The sequence below is a fragment of the Lygodium microphyllum genome, chromosome 11 (genome assembly GCF_053477565.2).
Source record: "Lygodium microphyllum isolate KBCC chromosome 11, Lygodium_microphyllum_v1.1.10, whole genome shotgun sequence".
NCBI classification, from domain to species: Eukaryota; Viridiplantae; Streptophyta; class Polypodiopsida; order Schizaeales; family Lygodiaceae; genus Lygodium; species Lygodium microphyllum.
This window is the reverse complement of record NC_141145.1, coordinates 72,915,904-72,930,520: the sequence shown is the minus strand read 5'-3', so window position 1 is coordinate 72,930,520 and position 14,617 is coordinate 72,915,904. Positions and strand designations below refer to the sequence as shown.

Here is a 14,617-nt window from a genome sequence, read left to right as displayed (position 1 = left end):
CTAAGAGATTGATAGCTACTAGTCTACTGTTTTGGGACTTGTAGTTGCCATTGGGATTGGTAGCAAGGGGTGGTAGCGAGGAGGCAACTAATAGTTTCATATTGGTAAATATTATACATTGCTATGGTAGCCACCAATCCTAGAGTATTGGTAGCTATTAGTCCCATTGGGACTAGTAGTGATGAGTCCTAGACTAGTAGATTAGTACATACTAGTCCCAAATTGATAGACTATCCTAGACTAGTAGTTGTGAGACTCCCTAGCTTGGTAGCTACTAGTACCAAATTGGTACTAGTGTACAAGACTATTAGCTATCAGTTATAGACCTCATCAACATAGATAAAAGGAACTAATAATTAGTTCAATCGGAAAGTTAGGGTGCATATATTGGACTAGATGCATTTTTGTGTATAAGAGTATCGAAGACCATAATGTTTGTGAAGCTCCCTAATAGGAGGTATCACTAGACTCCAATAGAAACATAGACTACATGGCATGCGAAATGTCTTACATGCATCTAGTAACCATACACCTATCCTTTAATAAAATAGTATTTCTTTTGGCCATGATATTGTGAACAAAACACAGTTGTGCATGAAAAAGATTCTTTTTTCTTAAGTGAAGTCATGCCCATCTTAAGCGCTATGTATATCTTCTTTTAATGCTTGTTGATGACCACTCCTTGCAATGCTTGGATGGTCAATATCAGCCTTCTTGAACATTTTTCAACTTCATTTTTGATGCATCTTGTATATGTCTATAGTCTTTTGTTTATTGCAAAGAGTCTTGTATGTGTCTATTAGCAGGACTAGGCTTAAGCAAGCACCTAGAGAGTGATACCATAAGTTTTATGCTTTCATGGATTCACAACGGTATTCTCGCAGTGATATGGATTTGTGTTTATAGAGGAAAAAGACATGTGATGATAGCCTTGTTATCTTGGTGCTTTGTATTGATGCCATGCTTATAATTGGGAGTGCTCATGTTGACATGGATGCTTTAAAGACTTAGCTCAAGAATAACTTTGAAATGAAGGGCATGGGGCAAGCCTTACACATACTTGGTATACACATTACATGCAATTACTCTAAGATACTTCTCTACTTGTCCTAGAAGGAGCACATACACAATAGAGTACTTGAGTGATCCCGAATGTGGGATGGTAAGCCTATCAGATATCCTTTACCTTCTAATGTGAAGGTTAGTTAGGTTGATTGTTTACATTCAGATGACGAGAGAGCTGAGATGGCCAAGGTTTCCTATGCATCTGCAGTGGGTAGTTTGATGTATGCCATGATACCCACTTGGTTTGATATAGTATTTGTAGTGGGAGTTATGGCACATTATATGATTACACCTAGTAGGTGACATTGGGATGCTGTGAAGGGTATCACGAGATACCTTAAAGGCATAGCATATATGTACATTGGCTATGGTAGCCAAGATATAGGAGTCATTGGTTACATTAACTTAGATTATGCAAGATATGTAGATATTAGAAAGTGCACGTATGGGTGTATCTTTACCTATACTGGAGGTGCTATCTTTTGGATGTGTAAGGTGCAAAAATGCACAGCCTACAAGGCTAAATAAATTGCATCCACACTAAGGCTTGCAAAGGAGGCCCTAGGGTTAGGCCGTCTGGTTGCTGCATCTTGGTATAACTATGACTCCTACGTTGCATTCTGATTTGATGAGTGCCATTTAATTGACCCGCAAGCCGATCTTCCATGCAAAGAAAAAGCCATTGAGGTGTGCTATCACTTCATCAGGGAGGTGGTAGAGGACAAGTCCATTGACATTGTGAAGATCCCTACAGATACAAATCCTACAAAATTTCTCATTAAAAGTCTCCTAGTAGAATGATATGCCTTTCTTAGGAGAATGACGGGCATAGGATGGGATGATGCCTTTTCTCATCCTGTTGTACTCTATGTGCATGTTGTATTTTTCTTCTTTTTCCTTTTACTCCTTACAAAGGTACATTCTCCTTTAAGTGGGAGGTTGTTGGGGTCAAAGGCCACATGTGCCTAGCCATCTACATTTACTTGTATACATTATTTGCACATCTATACATTGTAGGTGGTGGGTGCCCACCATCATTGTCATTTTATTCTTTATTCTCTTAGTCACAATAGAATAAGGAAAGGTAGGTCACACATTGAGTTCCCACACATTGGTCTCTTTCTTCTTGCTTAAACCTCTATAGCTCTTGCTCCCTTATTGCTTCTACTCGTGCTTCCACCTCTTGCTCACCTTTCATAATAACATAATCATTTTGCTCGAGTCTACCCAAATGTGCTATCATGTCTGAAGGTAGGATGCCAGTTACTCAATCATAGATGTACTCATCCCGATAGATATTTAAATAATTTACATTTATTATGGAATTCACTCTAGGTTCTTCGAATAAGAATAATTTGAGAAGTTTTAATAGTTCAATGTGCAAATCTGCTTTAGATTTGTATCAAGGTAGGCTAGCCTTTGAACATTGATGAAGCAATAGATGCCATATGGAGGCTGGAATGTCCACATAGTATCCTTGGGGATAGTAGAGGCTCTCCAAAGCTTCATGAAGTTTTCTCATTAAGAGTAGTTACATAAATAAAGGGTAGATTGGTACACGGTACGGAAGACTAGGAAGTCTTATCATAGTTCATTTTGAATCTAAATTGAAACAAGGTTAGCTAAATTGAATAATAATTTTGGAAAGGATTACAAAAATAAAAATAGTTATATTTTATTTATTTATATATAAAGGCTTTACTTAGGAGCCATACATCTCATATAACATCAGCCATGATACTAGTCTAGGAAAGCAGAGTAATATATAGATGGCTTACTCATGACATCTTGCATCTTGTTGAGAAATGACAAATGATGTATGCTCTAGGAAGAGATGTCATGAATCCAACATGCATAGTGAGGGGAGTAGAGAAAGGCCAGAGACTATATAATGATATACTTGGCTCACTTTTCAATGCAATGTCATAATACTTTTGTCCTTCAATCAAGTGTGTGTGTCATTGTCAAACACACAAGATTGTGTTTATGAGTCCAAGTCTCAATGTAGTGTCAAACAAAGTGTGGGAAATACAACTCAAAACTTTCAGCTCTTTTGGTCCCCATGGCTACATCATTGGTGCCAATGGTGGACATTACAATTTTTATTTTATTTTTCTTTGGTGCAAGTACTTTCTAACTCCTTGGCTTGGTTGTCTCCTCTTCTGTTCTTCTTCTCATTAGCTTTGGCTCCATTTAAACGGAGGGGAATTAGCTAAAGAGCTAGACTCTCCAAAAAGAGAGGCGGTTGTACCCTCACAACCTAGTGAGACTATTGAGTAGGCCACGGCTATGTCCCATGAGAACACACCAGAGAAAGAGAAGGATGAGGCCCAACCAAGCACATCAACAACTATAGGCATTCAAAGGGGGAATATATACCCTTACATGCACTTATCTAGGGGGTGACCTAGCACCAAAGGGGGGGGAAAATCTCAGCTCATTGTAATTTTGCACCTATTGCTATTTGTACTGATGAATCGTCTCCTACATTGCACGATGTACCTTGTGAGCATAGGGCTTCAAAAGCTCACTATGTAAGCTCTCTTCCCATAAAATATATTCAAGAAATTTTTCTCCTACAAGTTGCATCAGAAGAAAATTTAGTCGCCTATCTGCAACCCTAACTGTGGAAGCCATAGCCAAAGCTTCAAAGCTTGACATTTTCACTGTTTCTTCTCACTGAAGCTATCAACAGTGATTTTAATAACTGAGCTACACTCTCTAGAGCTCACTATAGATTTGGAAGTGCCCGAGTAAGCTTAGAAGTTATCCAAAAATATTTAAGAGAAGACCAAGACTCCATACCCATTTCACCTCAAGCTTTCTTTTCACTTCATTTTTACAACTCTCTTAGCTCAAGGAAGTTCCTACAACTCTGATTTGGTGATTTACTCAATTTTCAACAAGTTCTTTTTCATCAAATCAGAAAGAAGGGGATAAATTATCAGCAACATCAAGCTCAACATAAATATCTTCAAAACTTCAAGCGTAGTATCGATTGATACTCAACTAGTATTATTTGGCACTAATCTACTTGTGTTCTTGGGCAACTCACTTTCTGGTATAACAAGGCTCTAGGCATCATTGCTTGGGGACTATTTGATGATGCATTGCACCATATCTCTGGTATTAGAGATGCTAAAAAAGGCTTGGGATGAGCTTGACAAGATCTTTGGAAGTCAAGCCAAAAACTCTAAGGTCAAGTTGTTACTATAAGCTTGACATAAAAAACACTTCAATGACTAGGCATATTAACAAATTGAAAAGTCTAAAAACTCAACTTGTCACTCTGAAGAAAACAATAGATAAAGATGAAGCCATTGTTGTACTCCTTGCTAGTGTAAATGAGGATCCTTATGAAAATCTTGTCTCTACTCTTAACAATGTACCTAATTTGTCACAGAAAGATATTGAGCACTCTCTTCTTGATGAAGAGAATAAATAGAAGAACAAGAATGCAAAAGATAGTGTCCCATCATCTAGGAAAATCTCTTATGCACCAAAGGAGCTGCTGGAGCAAAAGGCCGAGACCGAGGATTCAACTCCGACAACAAAGATCGGATGACATGCCATTATTGTGGTAAGATTGGCCATACAGCCAGCGAATGTTTTCACCGTAAAAGAGCACAACAGGTACATAATGGTAACCATTAGAATCAGTTCATGAATGAAAAAAGAGAAGAAGAAGAAGATGCTTCCACCATCAACTCCTCCGATAGATTGTTTTGAAAAAATTATCTTTCCCATAGTGGATTTTTGTTTCCCTCAGTGGATTTGCTTTGCAAAACAAAACCCTTGCCAAAGATGTAAAGTTTCAAGCTTTAACTTAACTAGGTTACCTATGAGCTAGTTTCCCAGGCCATGTCATCATGTAGGGGGGACAAAAGCCAACAAGTGTAGGAACTTATCATTTGAGGGGGCCCGGGTGTTGAGAAATGACAAATGATGTATGCTCTAGGAAGAGATGTCCTGAATTCCACATGCATAGTGAGGAGAGTGGAGAAAGGTCAAAGACTATATAATGATGTACTTGGTGCACTTTTCAATGCAATGTCATAGTACTTTTATCCTTCAATTAAGTGTCTGTGTCATTGTCAAACACACAAGATTGTGTTGATGAGTCCAAGTCTCAATCTTGGAACCTAATTCACTTGTATGAGTTGATATTGTCTGTCTATGAGTCATGTCTACATCTTCCATCCTCCATAGCTCATGCCATGCTCTAGATCCACGTCTTTTGACACATCTAAGGCTAAATACTCTCCAAGAAGATCTAAAAACCCCTCTATACAATAGTTAGAATCTCTAAATTGATGGGAAAATACAACATGGTTGGGTGGAATGATCCACATAACCCTTATTGAACTATTGTATACCATAGTCTCACCTTTGTGGTGCACAGAGTAGGCCTTGGGTACCCTAGAGAAAAGATAAAAAGGCAGACAAGGTTGAGTCTCTTGGCCCAATGAAGTCTCACAAATCATAATATAGATTGTCGACTTGATCTATACGGATGCAGTAACTGGGAGGTGTCATATCTCATCCCATATATTGAGTCCATTGAAGTAGGCCTTAATGAATTGATAGCAAAGTGGCACAAATATCCATTCCATAAATTGGAAAAGATGCTCTCATAAATTGTACAAAAGACATGGCGTAGGCCTTGTTTATCAAGGACTTCATCCACCCATTTCTCTTAATTAAATGAGGCATACCTTAGTTTTTAAAACAAGCATGCTACTCACACTTTGAGATAGTTTTAAAAGAACTTTTTAATTATCTTGGCACAGGGTCCTTTGGCATGTTTATTTACATAGAGACACAGAAACATTCATTTACAAACAAGTTATTGTCATATTTACATCACATCTAATTTTAAGAGGAAAAACCCAACCCAAACCTTAGATTGCCAACTTGCCCTATTCATTCTAAGCCTTCCAATGCTATAAACCTTGTTGGGTTCATATTGGTTTTCTTCCCTATTAAAGGAGCGAGCGGACACGAGATTATATGATCTAACTAGAGTTCTGATGATTCTTAGCTGCCATAAGGGAAATATTCCTTTATTGAATACCTTACATACCTATATAGATCAGTTGCCTTAGGTAGTTTTATTTAGCTTTGGACAAAGAGCTTTCGGTGAGGCCTTAGGGGAAGCAAGATAATCCAATCTCCTTTTCAACAGTTGAAGTCACATCATCATGAATATCCTTTGAAGGAATTTGTACCAACCAAGATCAATCTTACAAATTAATAAGACAAAAAGAAGTCTTTCTAGATAATCCCTACCTTAAGCCAAGGTAACTTGCTAATGGATAATTTCAATTTTTTTTTCAATTGATAATTTACGATCAACTGATGGTTTGAGTCCAACCTACACACGTATATAAATATTCACAAATATTTAAATAAAAAGAAAGCTTGACTAGCTTGATTGTTGGAAAGTAAATAATAAACTAGAGTTAGCTTGATCACAGTATACTTGAAACTAGGGGTGGGGGACTTGTAGCTTCTACATGATTGTATGGGGCCATTTAGGTCAAAGGTATACCTTGATTAAATTTTGTATAATCCTTTCATTTACACCAGTGATCGCTTTCCTTCGTATTGGGACTTTCTCTCTCTCTCTCTCTCTCTCTCTCTCTCTCTCTCTCTCTCTCGGGCTAAACACACAATAGCCAAGACATTAGACAAACTTCTATTTTTAGAAGATACAACTCACTTCCATGATAATCTCTCACCTTGTCCTTTGTACTAGGACACTCCTCTCCCTTTCTTTTTCTTTTACTCTTTCACACAAAAAATTGAGCTAAACGTACAATAGTAGAGACATTGGACGGACTTTTATGCTTTCAGAAGTTGCAACTCACTTTGATGATAATTTACATGAAATCTAATGTCAATCAAGGATCAACAATTGTAGGGTTTGGATTAATTTATAATTTATAACAATTTAAAGGTTAACTTATTCAATTCTTTTAAGAACTTTGAAAATAATAATATTATGAGTTAGCTAGGATCATGGTATTCTTGAAATTAGGGACAAAGAAGGGGTTCACAACTTCTATGTGCTTGTGCAAATGACCGCTTTCCTCTCTCTCTCTCTCTCTCTCTCTCTCTCTCTCTCTGTCTCTGTTTGTCTGTCTCTCTCTCTCCTTTCTTTGCAAGGTAGTGGATTGATTGCTTGAGGTGTAGTCATGGATTTTTGGAGATGGCTTCAAACAACCTAAAGCCTTAGAGGATTGTCAAGGTAGAGGTACAAACTTCCAATGCAAAACCAAGCCTTATGATGCATCAAGTGCAAAGACATAAAGTACCAAAACACATCCACAAGTGTGCTCAATCAAGAGAGCATAAATCCATTGGTGAATCCAACGTGTATGCACCATGAAGCATTCACATTAATGACCAAATATGAAGGCTTTCATCTTTTCCAACTCTACTCAAGCAAGAGGATTCACTTTGTCATCATGAAACAATGCTAAAGGTACTTGGACTTTATATCCATACAATGCCTCAAATGGTGACATACCGATACTCATGTCATGACTATTATTGTAACAACACTCCGCAATAAATGCCAAAACATCATTAAAACATGTAATTTTCGCCAACAAAAAGATCCCAAAAACACTTCAAGACTTACTTTATCCAATTTTGGTTTTTATCTTGCATTGACAAAAACCATAACTAAAAGGTAGATATAATCATTTCTTTTTACTTGCAAAATGTCCAACTTGACTTTGCCAATGTGAACACAAAGCCTTTAGATAACTTGCACTAGTTTACCAAATAACTAATTCCACTCCCATCTATAGTGAAATGGGTTTTTGATTCTAACTAGTGTCAACTTTGCCAATGTGAAGCCTACTTGAAAACTATCCAATTTGAAATAGCTTTAGGTGTGAAAGGCCTGCATTGATTGAGGTTTATAACTTTGGTTAAAAACAACTTAATAGCTAAAAGCTTATGTTTGTAGAGTGTATTGTACCTTAAATTGTGCAAATTGAATCAAGCATGGAGGATGTTTTTGATGCATTTAAATTGATTTGAAACATCCTCTTGTCCTTCTTGATGAGATGTGTGTGTGTTAAAGCTTTTGAACAAGGCAAAACATATTGAAATTCTTTAACTCTTATTTGGATTTTTCATTTACTATACTTGCCATACTTACCTTATGGTTTTATATGGACATATACACAGATTTCAATTGAGAATCCACAACTTCAGATTTCTTGATTTATCCTACAAATCATTAACCTTCTTTTCGAAAATCTATGGTTGCATACATCCAGTTACTTTGCCCAAAATTTTGCTTCCAAAGTGAGCTTCAATAGCTTGCTCAATCCAATAACATTATGAGTCTTGACTCCTCACAGTCCACAATCCAACGACATTCTTGCTCTAGCATTTAGTGAAAGATTGAGAGAGGAGGAGATTGAGATTGGGATGGGCAAGATGTGTTCCTTTATGTTGTGGCTTGCATGTGACAATGGGACATTAATATGGATTGGGTAAGCATTAGAAGCTGACTTCGAAGAAAACCAAATACCTCATCAAACCTTTTGAGCCAATTTCTATACTTGATCATTAAGTTCACAATGGTTGATTGGAGTTTGGAGTGCAACTTGCCCATTGTTAGATCTTTATCCTTACATTACAATTGCTAGTTACAAAAGTAATTTATCAGCATATCATTGCTAGTCACATGTTCACTCCAGAATTTTAATTCTTCTTTTCCCTGGTTATTTACATGAGCTGCAGTGAAATAGTTGCCTAAATTCTCCACTCTCTTAAGCCTGCATTGATGCAAGTTGCATCCTTGTTAGGCAGGGAATATTAATCATACTGGTTAACAAACCTCATGGCATTGTGAAGTATACCCTGTCAGTAAAATTTACTTATCAAGCAGGGATATACATGCATTTGTTCTTCAGTGATCAATTTATCAACTTACACGAGCACTTCACTAAAGGAGACCAGCGCTTATATTTTACTAGGGTTTCAAAGGCTCACAGCAAGCAAGAAACAGTAAAATCCCATAGCTAAAGGTTGCAAAAAAGTGGCCATAGGTTGCTGGACATGTAAATATTGTTTTCGATAAAATATATTGTTGTATGGCCGTTTAAGCAAAAAAAGGTTGCTTCTTTTTGCCGAAAATAAGGCCATGGTTTCATTGGAGATCATAATGCTCTTAGAGAAGCATATTTGGGATAAAGAGTTAAACTATTCCACCAATCCGTCGGCGAGTCATATCGATGGATAGACGAAATCTCTGGAATAGGGACAAGGGCCAAAGCCCTTTTTTTTAGGTCAAACTCCAAGCACAAAGTATACGATGTGCTTAGTGTTTCTTTGTTTTATGGCCAATGGACACTATGAGTGGAAATAGATTAACTTAACTTATGTATTCAAAACAAGCCAAAATCTCAAAGTTTACATAGAGCAGAATCTCTCTTCTGAAGTTCTGTATAGTATTTATTGTATCAGAAAGTTGGATCTTCTGCTTGTCACTGTGGTGACTGGACTTTTAATTAGGCGATTCAATGGTTACTGGGAGTATGTGCTCATGCCTAACCTGCCAAGTGCTCTAAATGGTGAAGACTTTGGCACAATTAAGGTTGTGGGTTTAAGTTCTCCAGTGCACAAGGGTTATGGAAACCTTTGCTCCTCTAATATTTTTTATGGTGCATGTGGCTCTTACCCTTGCAGTAGGCTCCAATTGCAATGGCTCCTTTTCTCAGGTACAGCAGGAGAGATGTGCACCACTAGAGAGGCTTGCAGCCAAGGACTACAATCTGGACTTTGGCTTCATTTTGGATTTATCAAGCTTCCTGATCACTCCCTCTTGAGCTGTTGATACAACCAGCTGTAAAAGAGAATTACTGAGAATACAATAATGATTAAGAATTTACATTCCTTAATGAAATGGTATAGGAGCAAGTCGTTGACTGTAGCACAAGAAGAAATGTACCTCTCCCTCCATGTTGAACATTTTGCCCAACACCAATCCACGGCCATTACTAGCACGTGGGCTTTCGATCTTCAAGTTCCGGTAAAAGTGACACCATCATTAAAAATAAATGCCATTGGAGAGCTTAAATAAACCATCTAGAAAATAATAGAAAACGACCTGCTAGAGAACAATTGCCATTTTAGCAGTGTAGCACTGGAGTAGAACACTTACCACATACAGTAGCCATTCATCTGCTCGGAAGGGCCTATGAAACCACATACTGCACAATACAATGCCAATGTGATGCTACAAGCTGTGGAAAGAAATGCAAGCACTTCTTAAAGTAATACCCTTTCAATGTCACTAGTCTAAGCAAGAGAAGCAGAGTCAGCTGACAGCAGACTCCTATGGGAATGTACTTTTCTAAATGATGCCACTTCCTAGGTTCTTTAATAAAATAAAGATGAGTGATTTGATGATCTTTAATTTCCTTTGTGTGTGACATAGGATAGCTATGAATAATCTGCAACAGAAATGTGAATTGGAAGCAGTAGGTAAATGGATACCATGTCTTTACCGAGAAAATTTCAAAAACAAGCCCTAGAAGCTGCAGTAAATTATACTGTCTCCACTCAAATAGAATCACAAACCTTCATATTCATGGCTTGAAATACTTTTGATACCTCCCCAAAATCCTGTGGCTTAACTTTGTGAAGGTCATGCTTGGCACAGGCTGCTTTCTGACTGTCTAGCTGTGGTTCACCTAACATGAATCCCCATGTGCTTTCCAAACTCAAACTTTATAGCAGGTTTCATGATGATATATATCAAGACTAAGCTCTCTGAAACTGCTCTTTGTTAATGCCTTCATGGTTTCATGGTGATAAATAGCAAGACCAAGCTCTCTGAAGCTGCTCTTTGTTAATGGTTTGAAATCGTGAAAGAGTCTTGTGAAATAAACTTTTCAGTATCTGATTATAGTTATTTAAGTCTGTTTGAAAATATCTAAAATATACCACACTTCTGGTAGACTAGTGTGAAGAACATATTCACAAAGCAACAACTAGTTACAATACAGGAAATATACTCAATTTATCTGGAGTAGGGTGAACAATGTGGATGTTCTAGAATCATTTCTAAACAATAATTGTCTTGTATTTAAAACAAGATAGCAAATGAGCACATAAAGATAAGTTGAGCTACATACGTATGATCCAAACTCAAAGATCTTGTTTGAAATCCTGCCTCATCACGATGAGGACGCAAAGATACCTCAAGAAAGTGCATGTCTGAAGCATAGGCTGCCACACAACTGCCATCACAGGCATTGTAAATAATAAGACTTACAATAATGTTCAACTCCAAAGCTTGTAAGATTGAAATTCAAAACTCTATTAAATGATGGGCTCCCTTCAATAAAAGTATAAAGCTTAAACTGAAATTCAAATCCTATTAAATAGTGGGCTTCCTTCCAATAAAAGTAAAGAAGCTTAAGCTTTGTACCGTTGTAAAGCCTGGTCATCTGAAAGTTTACCCCTTGCACGTAACCACACTTTGGCCCTGCAAAGATAGAACAAATCCAGCCTGCATTGAGAAACTCCCATAGAAGAAGAGATTAGCAATACATGCAACCATGTGGCTGAACTCAAAAGTTACTGTCCCTAGAAATCCCTATAACCAAGTCTCAACTACCAAACCCCTATAAGCAACCACCCATAGGAAAAGATAAATCTTCCTCAGTCTGTAAGTTCATACTATGACATGGAGACCTATGGTGGATTTCCAGTGTCCCTTTAACAGGAATGCCTGGTCTCAGTGGAAGTTGAAGGCTGTTGTACAGTGTATTGGATTGTATTAAAGATGCCATGGCGGTTGTTGGCACTGTTCTAGTGCCCCTTGCATGAGGGCTGCATATCAAAATTGCTTGTGTATGTTATGGGATACTTTTCATAGAAGGGGCAATTGGCTACGTTTGAACTGTTTGAGTATGCATTCCATGAAATAAGGCCCTTTCCTAGACCATTGCTTTCCCTGTGGGAAATTGGGTCATTTTATGGCTGAATATCCAGAAAACATGGGAAACTCTGATGCCAAGTTGATCTTGCTGTTGATACAAATACAATGGTTGAAGGTCCTACTGTTGATGAGCCCCCTGTGCAGAAGAATGTGGATAAAGGTAAACAGCCCATGCAGTCTTCGGATCAATTTGAACCTAGTTGGGTTGATGTTCATTCAAAAAAAGGGAAAAAGATTGATGTTGAGTTGCCAATTGCCATGCCCAAAAGATCTCAAGACTCCTTCCACACAGATGTGCGAAGGAAGGATAAGTTTTATTCTAAATGTGCTGTTTCTAAAGTGGTTCCTTCTGGTCATCAGAGGTCTTGCCTTTGATAGCAAAGGTAAGGTGATTACTCCCTGAGATTGCCGTTATCCACACTCCACTCTTAAGAATGGGGATAATCCCTCTCCTTCTAAGTTCGAGCCTCGGGAAAAGAGAAAAGAGAAAAAACGGTGCATGGGAGGAGGCGGACAGAGAAGCCAGGAGAGACCCGCACACACGGAAAAAAACAAAATAAATAAAAATGAAAATAACCGCCAGAAAAAGCCTCTCCCGACAAACCCTTTCCTTTTCTTTCAAGCCTGCCTCCAAATTTGACCGGTCCCCCTCTAATCGATTTTCCGTCACCAATGGTTGTTTTTTTTTTAAACATCGTTTTTATTACCACACTTTCGTGCTTTTTTTTTTTTTTGGTTTTATCACAGAAACAAAAATTTTGAAATTCTGGTCCCAGTACTACTGCGGCCAGTGCCCACACACAACCTGCCTGCCTGCCAGTATGCAAGTTTGCGATAATGGATTTTCTGAGTTGCGTGCCACAGGTCGTTCTTTCTCAACAAAATAATTTATAACGGATTCGAATTCAAAATCTTTGCTGGATCCAGACTGATGATGAGTGAGTCGACCTGACGCGCACTGCAGCCGGCCGGACCCCGGCCTCTCATCACCAGAGTACCCTCGCAAACCATAATCCCTTTCCCATTACATTTCCTACCGACATCAGGATTCCCAACAAACCATGGAATTTAACAGGACTTTTTCTTCCAAAAATTCAACCAAGGGCGATTACAATTGATCCCAATACGATAATCCAGATGCAATTTAGATACAAGAAGCTGCAGACAGCCAAGAATGGATATGGATTTACGCCTTCTTGTTTGAAGAGTTCTCCTTCTGGTTCTAGCAACTATGCAATTGAAAAAACGCTGCTTGCTTGGCAAAATCATTGAGAATCATGTGCCAGCAGGTTTGGGCCGCTGGAGTTATGCCTACATCCTAGAAGAAGGGCATTATTAAGTTGATTCCTAAGGTCCCTTCTTCGTTGATACTCAAACATTGGAGACCAATCTCTTTGATGGGCACATGTATAAGCCTTTTTCCCCTATTCTGAACATTCAATTGGGCATTAACTGGGTGCAACATTCTCACTAGGAGGTTGTAGTTATACAACTAAATTTGGAAACGGCTTTTGATTACTTGGAATGGTCATTGTTGCAGAGCTCATGCAAGCTATGTGTTTTGGACCTCACATGTCTCATTTGATTTACACTATTAGCAGTGATGCTTCTTGAGTTATGCTAAATGGTGGCATCACTGAATCTTTCTCTTGCACATTTGGTTAGACAGGGCTGTCCTCTTAGTCCCCTACTTTTTGCCCTAGCTAGCCACCCAATTCTTACGATGTCATCGCATCTAGTAGACATTGGACAGTTGGTTTGTCTCTTCAATTGCATCAGCACTTTGTTGGGCAGGAATTGGCTGATGATACTTTTATGAAGTTGAAAGCTGACCGGAATAATGTTCATAAGGCATTGGACATTTGGGATTTGCTTGGTTGTGCTTTAGGGCTGCATATTAATGCATCTAAGTCCTCTTTCATTAGTTGCACTAAATGTGATTTGCAGGATTTGGGATGGCAGGGAAAAGTGATTCAGAAAGGACATATTACTGGACATGTAGGTTATCCTTTGGGTGTGGATGTGACACTGAAGCATTTACTGCAGTGGATCTCAGATAAGCTGAATAACAAGTTTCTCTATTGGAAATTTGAGGCACGGCCCTTCCATGTGCATCTCAAAGTGATGCAGGCAATCATGCTTTCTATACGTAGATCTTGCCGCTTCTACCTTGGTCCAATAGTAATTTGTAGGAAATTACATGAGCCTCAATGAAACATCTAGCTGATTTTTACAATGATATTTTCTCAAAAAATTATGGCCTTTTCTACGTGCAGTTAATATTATACCCCCTCCTAGACGAGTGCCGATTGCATGGCGCTCATATCAAAGGTAACTTCTTGTTGCATGCAAAAAATATTGGGACAATTGATGAGGAGTCACGATAGAGGAGAGATGGTGGTCAACACTAAAGAGCTGGGAAAGGCAATTGCGAGGTGAAAGGTTGCTCAAGCTCTAACATGGCTATATTAAAGGTGGTGGAGTGATGGTTGCCTAAGAGATGATGGATCATGGTTGATGTGAGCCACCAAAGTTGATGCGCTTGCAAGAGGTCCAATGCACCTTTTATGTCACTCGCGC

At 38.4% G+C, this 14,617-nt stretch overlaps 1 protein-coding gene across 4 annotated transcripts in view; it reads right to left on the bottom strand.

Annotated features, from left to right (window-relative positions):
* Window positions 1-7,824: 7,824 nt before the first annotated feature.
* Window positions 7,825-14,617, bottom strand: part of LOC148028953 (acyl-CoA thioesterase II) — a 235,417-nt gene continuing 228,624 nt past the window's right edge. The window contains exons 13-19 of one of the 4 annotated variants that reach the window (XR_015692350.1): window positions 11,525-11,581; window positions 11,229-11,333; window positions 10,253-10,301; window positions 10,040-10,108; window positions 9,770-9,934; window positions 8,843-8,864; window positions 8,307-8,549 (exon numbers count right to left, since the gene is read on the bottom strand). Coding sequence is in view for 2 of the 4 variants with exons in the window: in XM_087687718.1 (XP_087543844.1) it covers window positions 9,857-9,934; window positions 10,040-10,108; window positions 10,253-10,301; window positions 11,229-11,333; window positions 11,525-11,581 (358 nt within the window). In the remaining 2 variants the exon portion in view is untranslated. Of the gene's footprint in view, window positions 7,979-8,306; window positions 8,550-8,842; window positions 8,865-9,116; window positions 9,935-10,039; window positions 10,109-10,252; window positions 10,302-11,228; window positions 11,334-11,524; window positions 11,582-14,617 lie in introns of those variants that run through there. The other 3 variants (XR_015692351.1, XM_087687718.1, XM_087687717.1) reach the window with 3 other exon arrangements.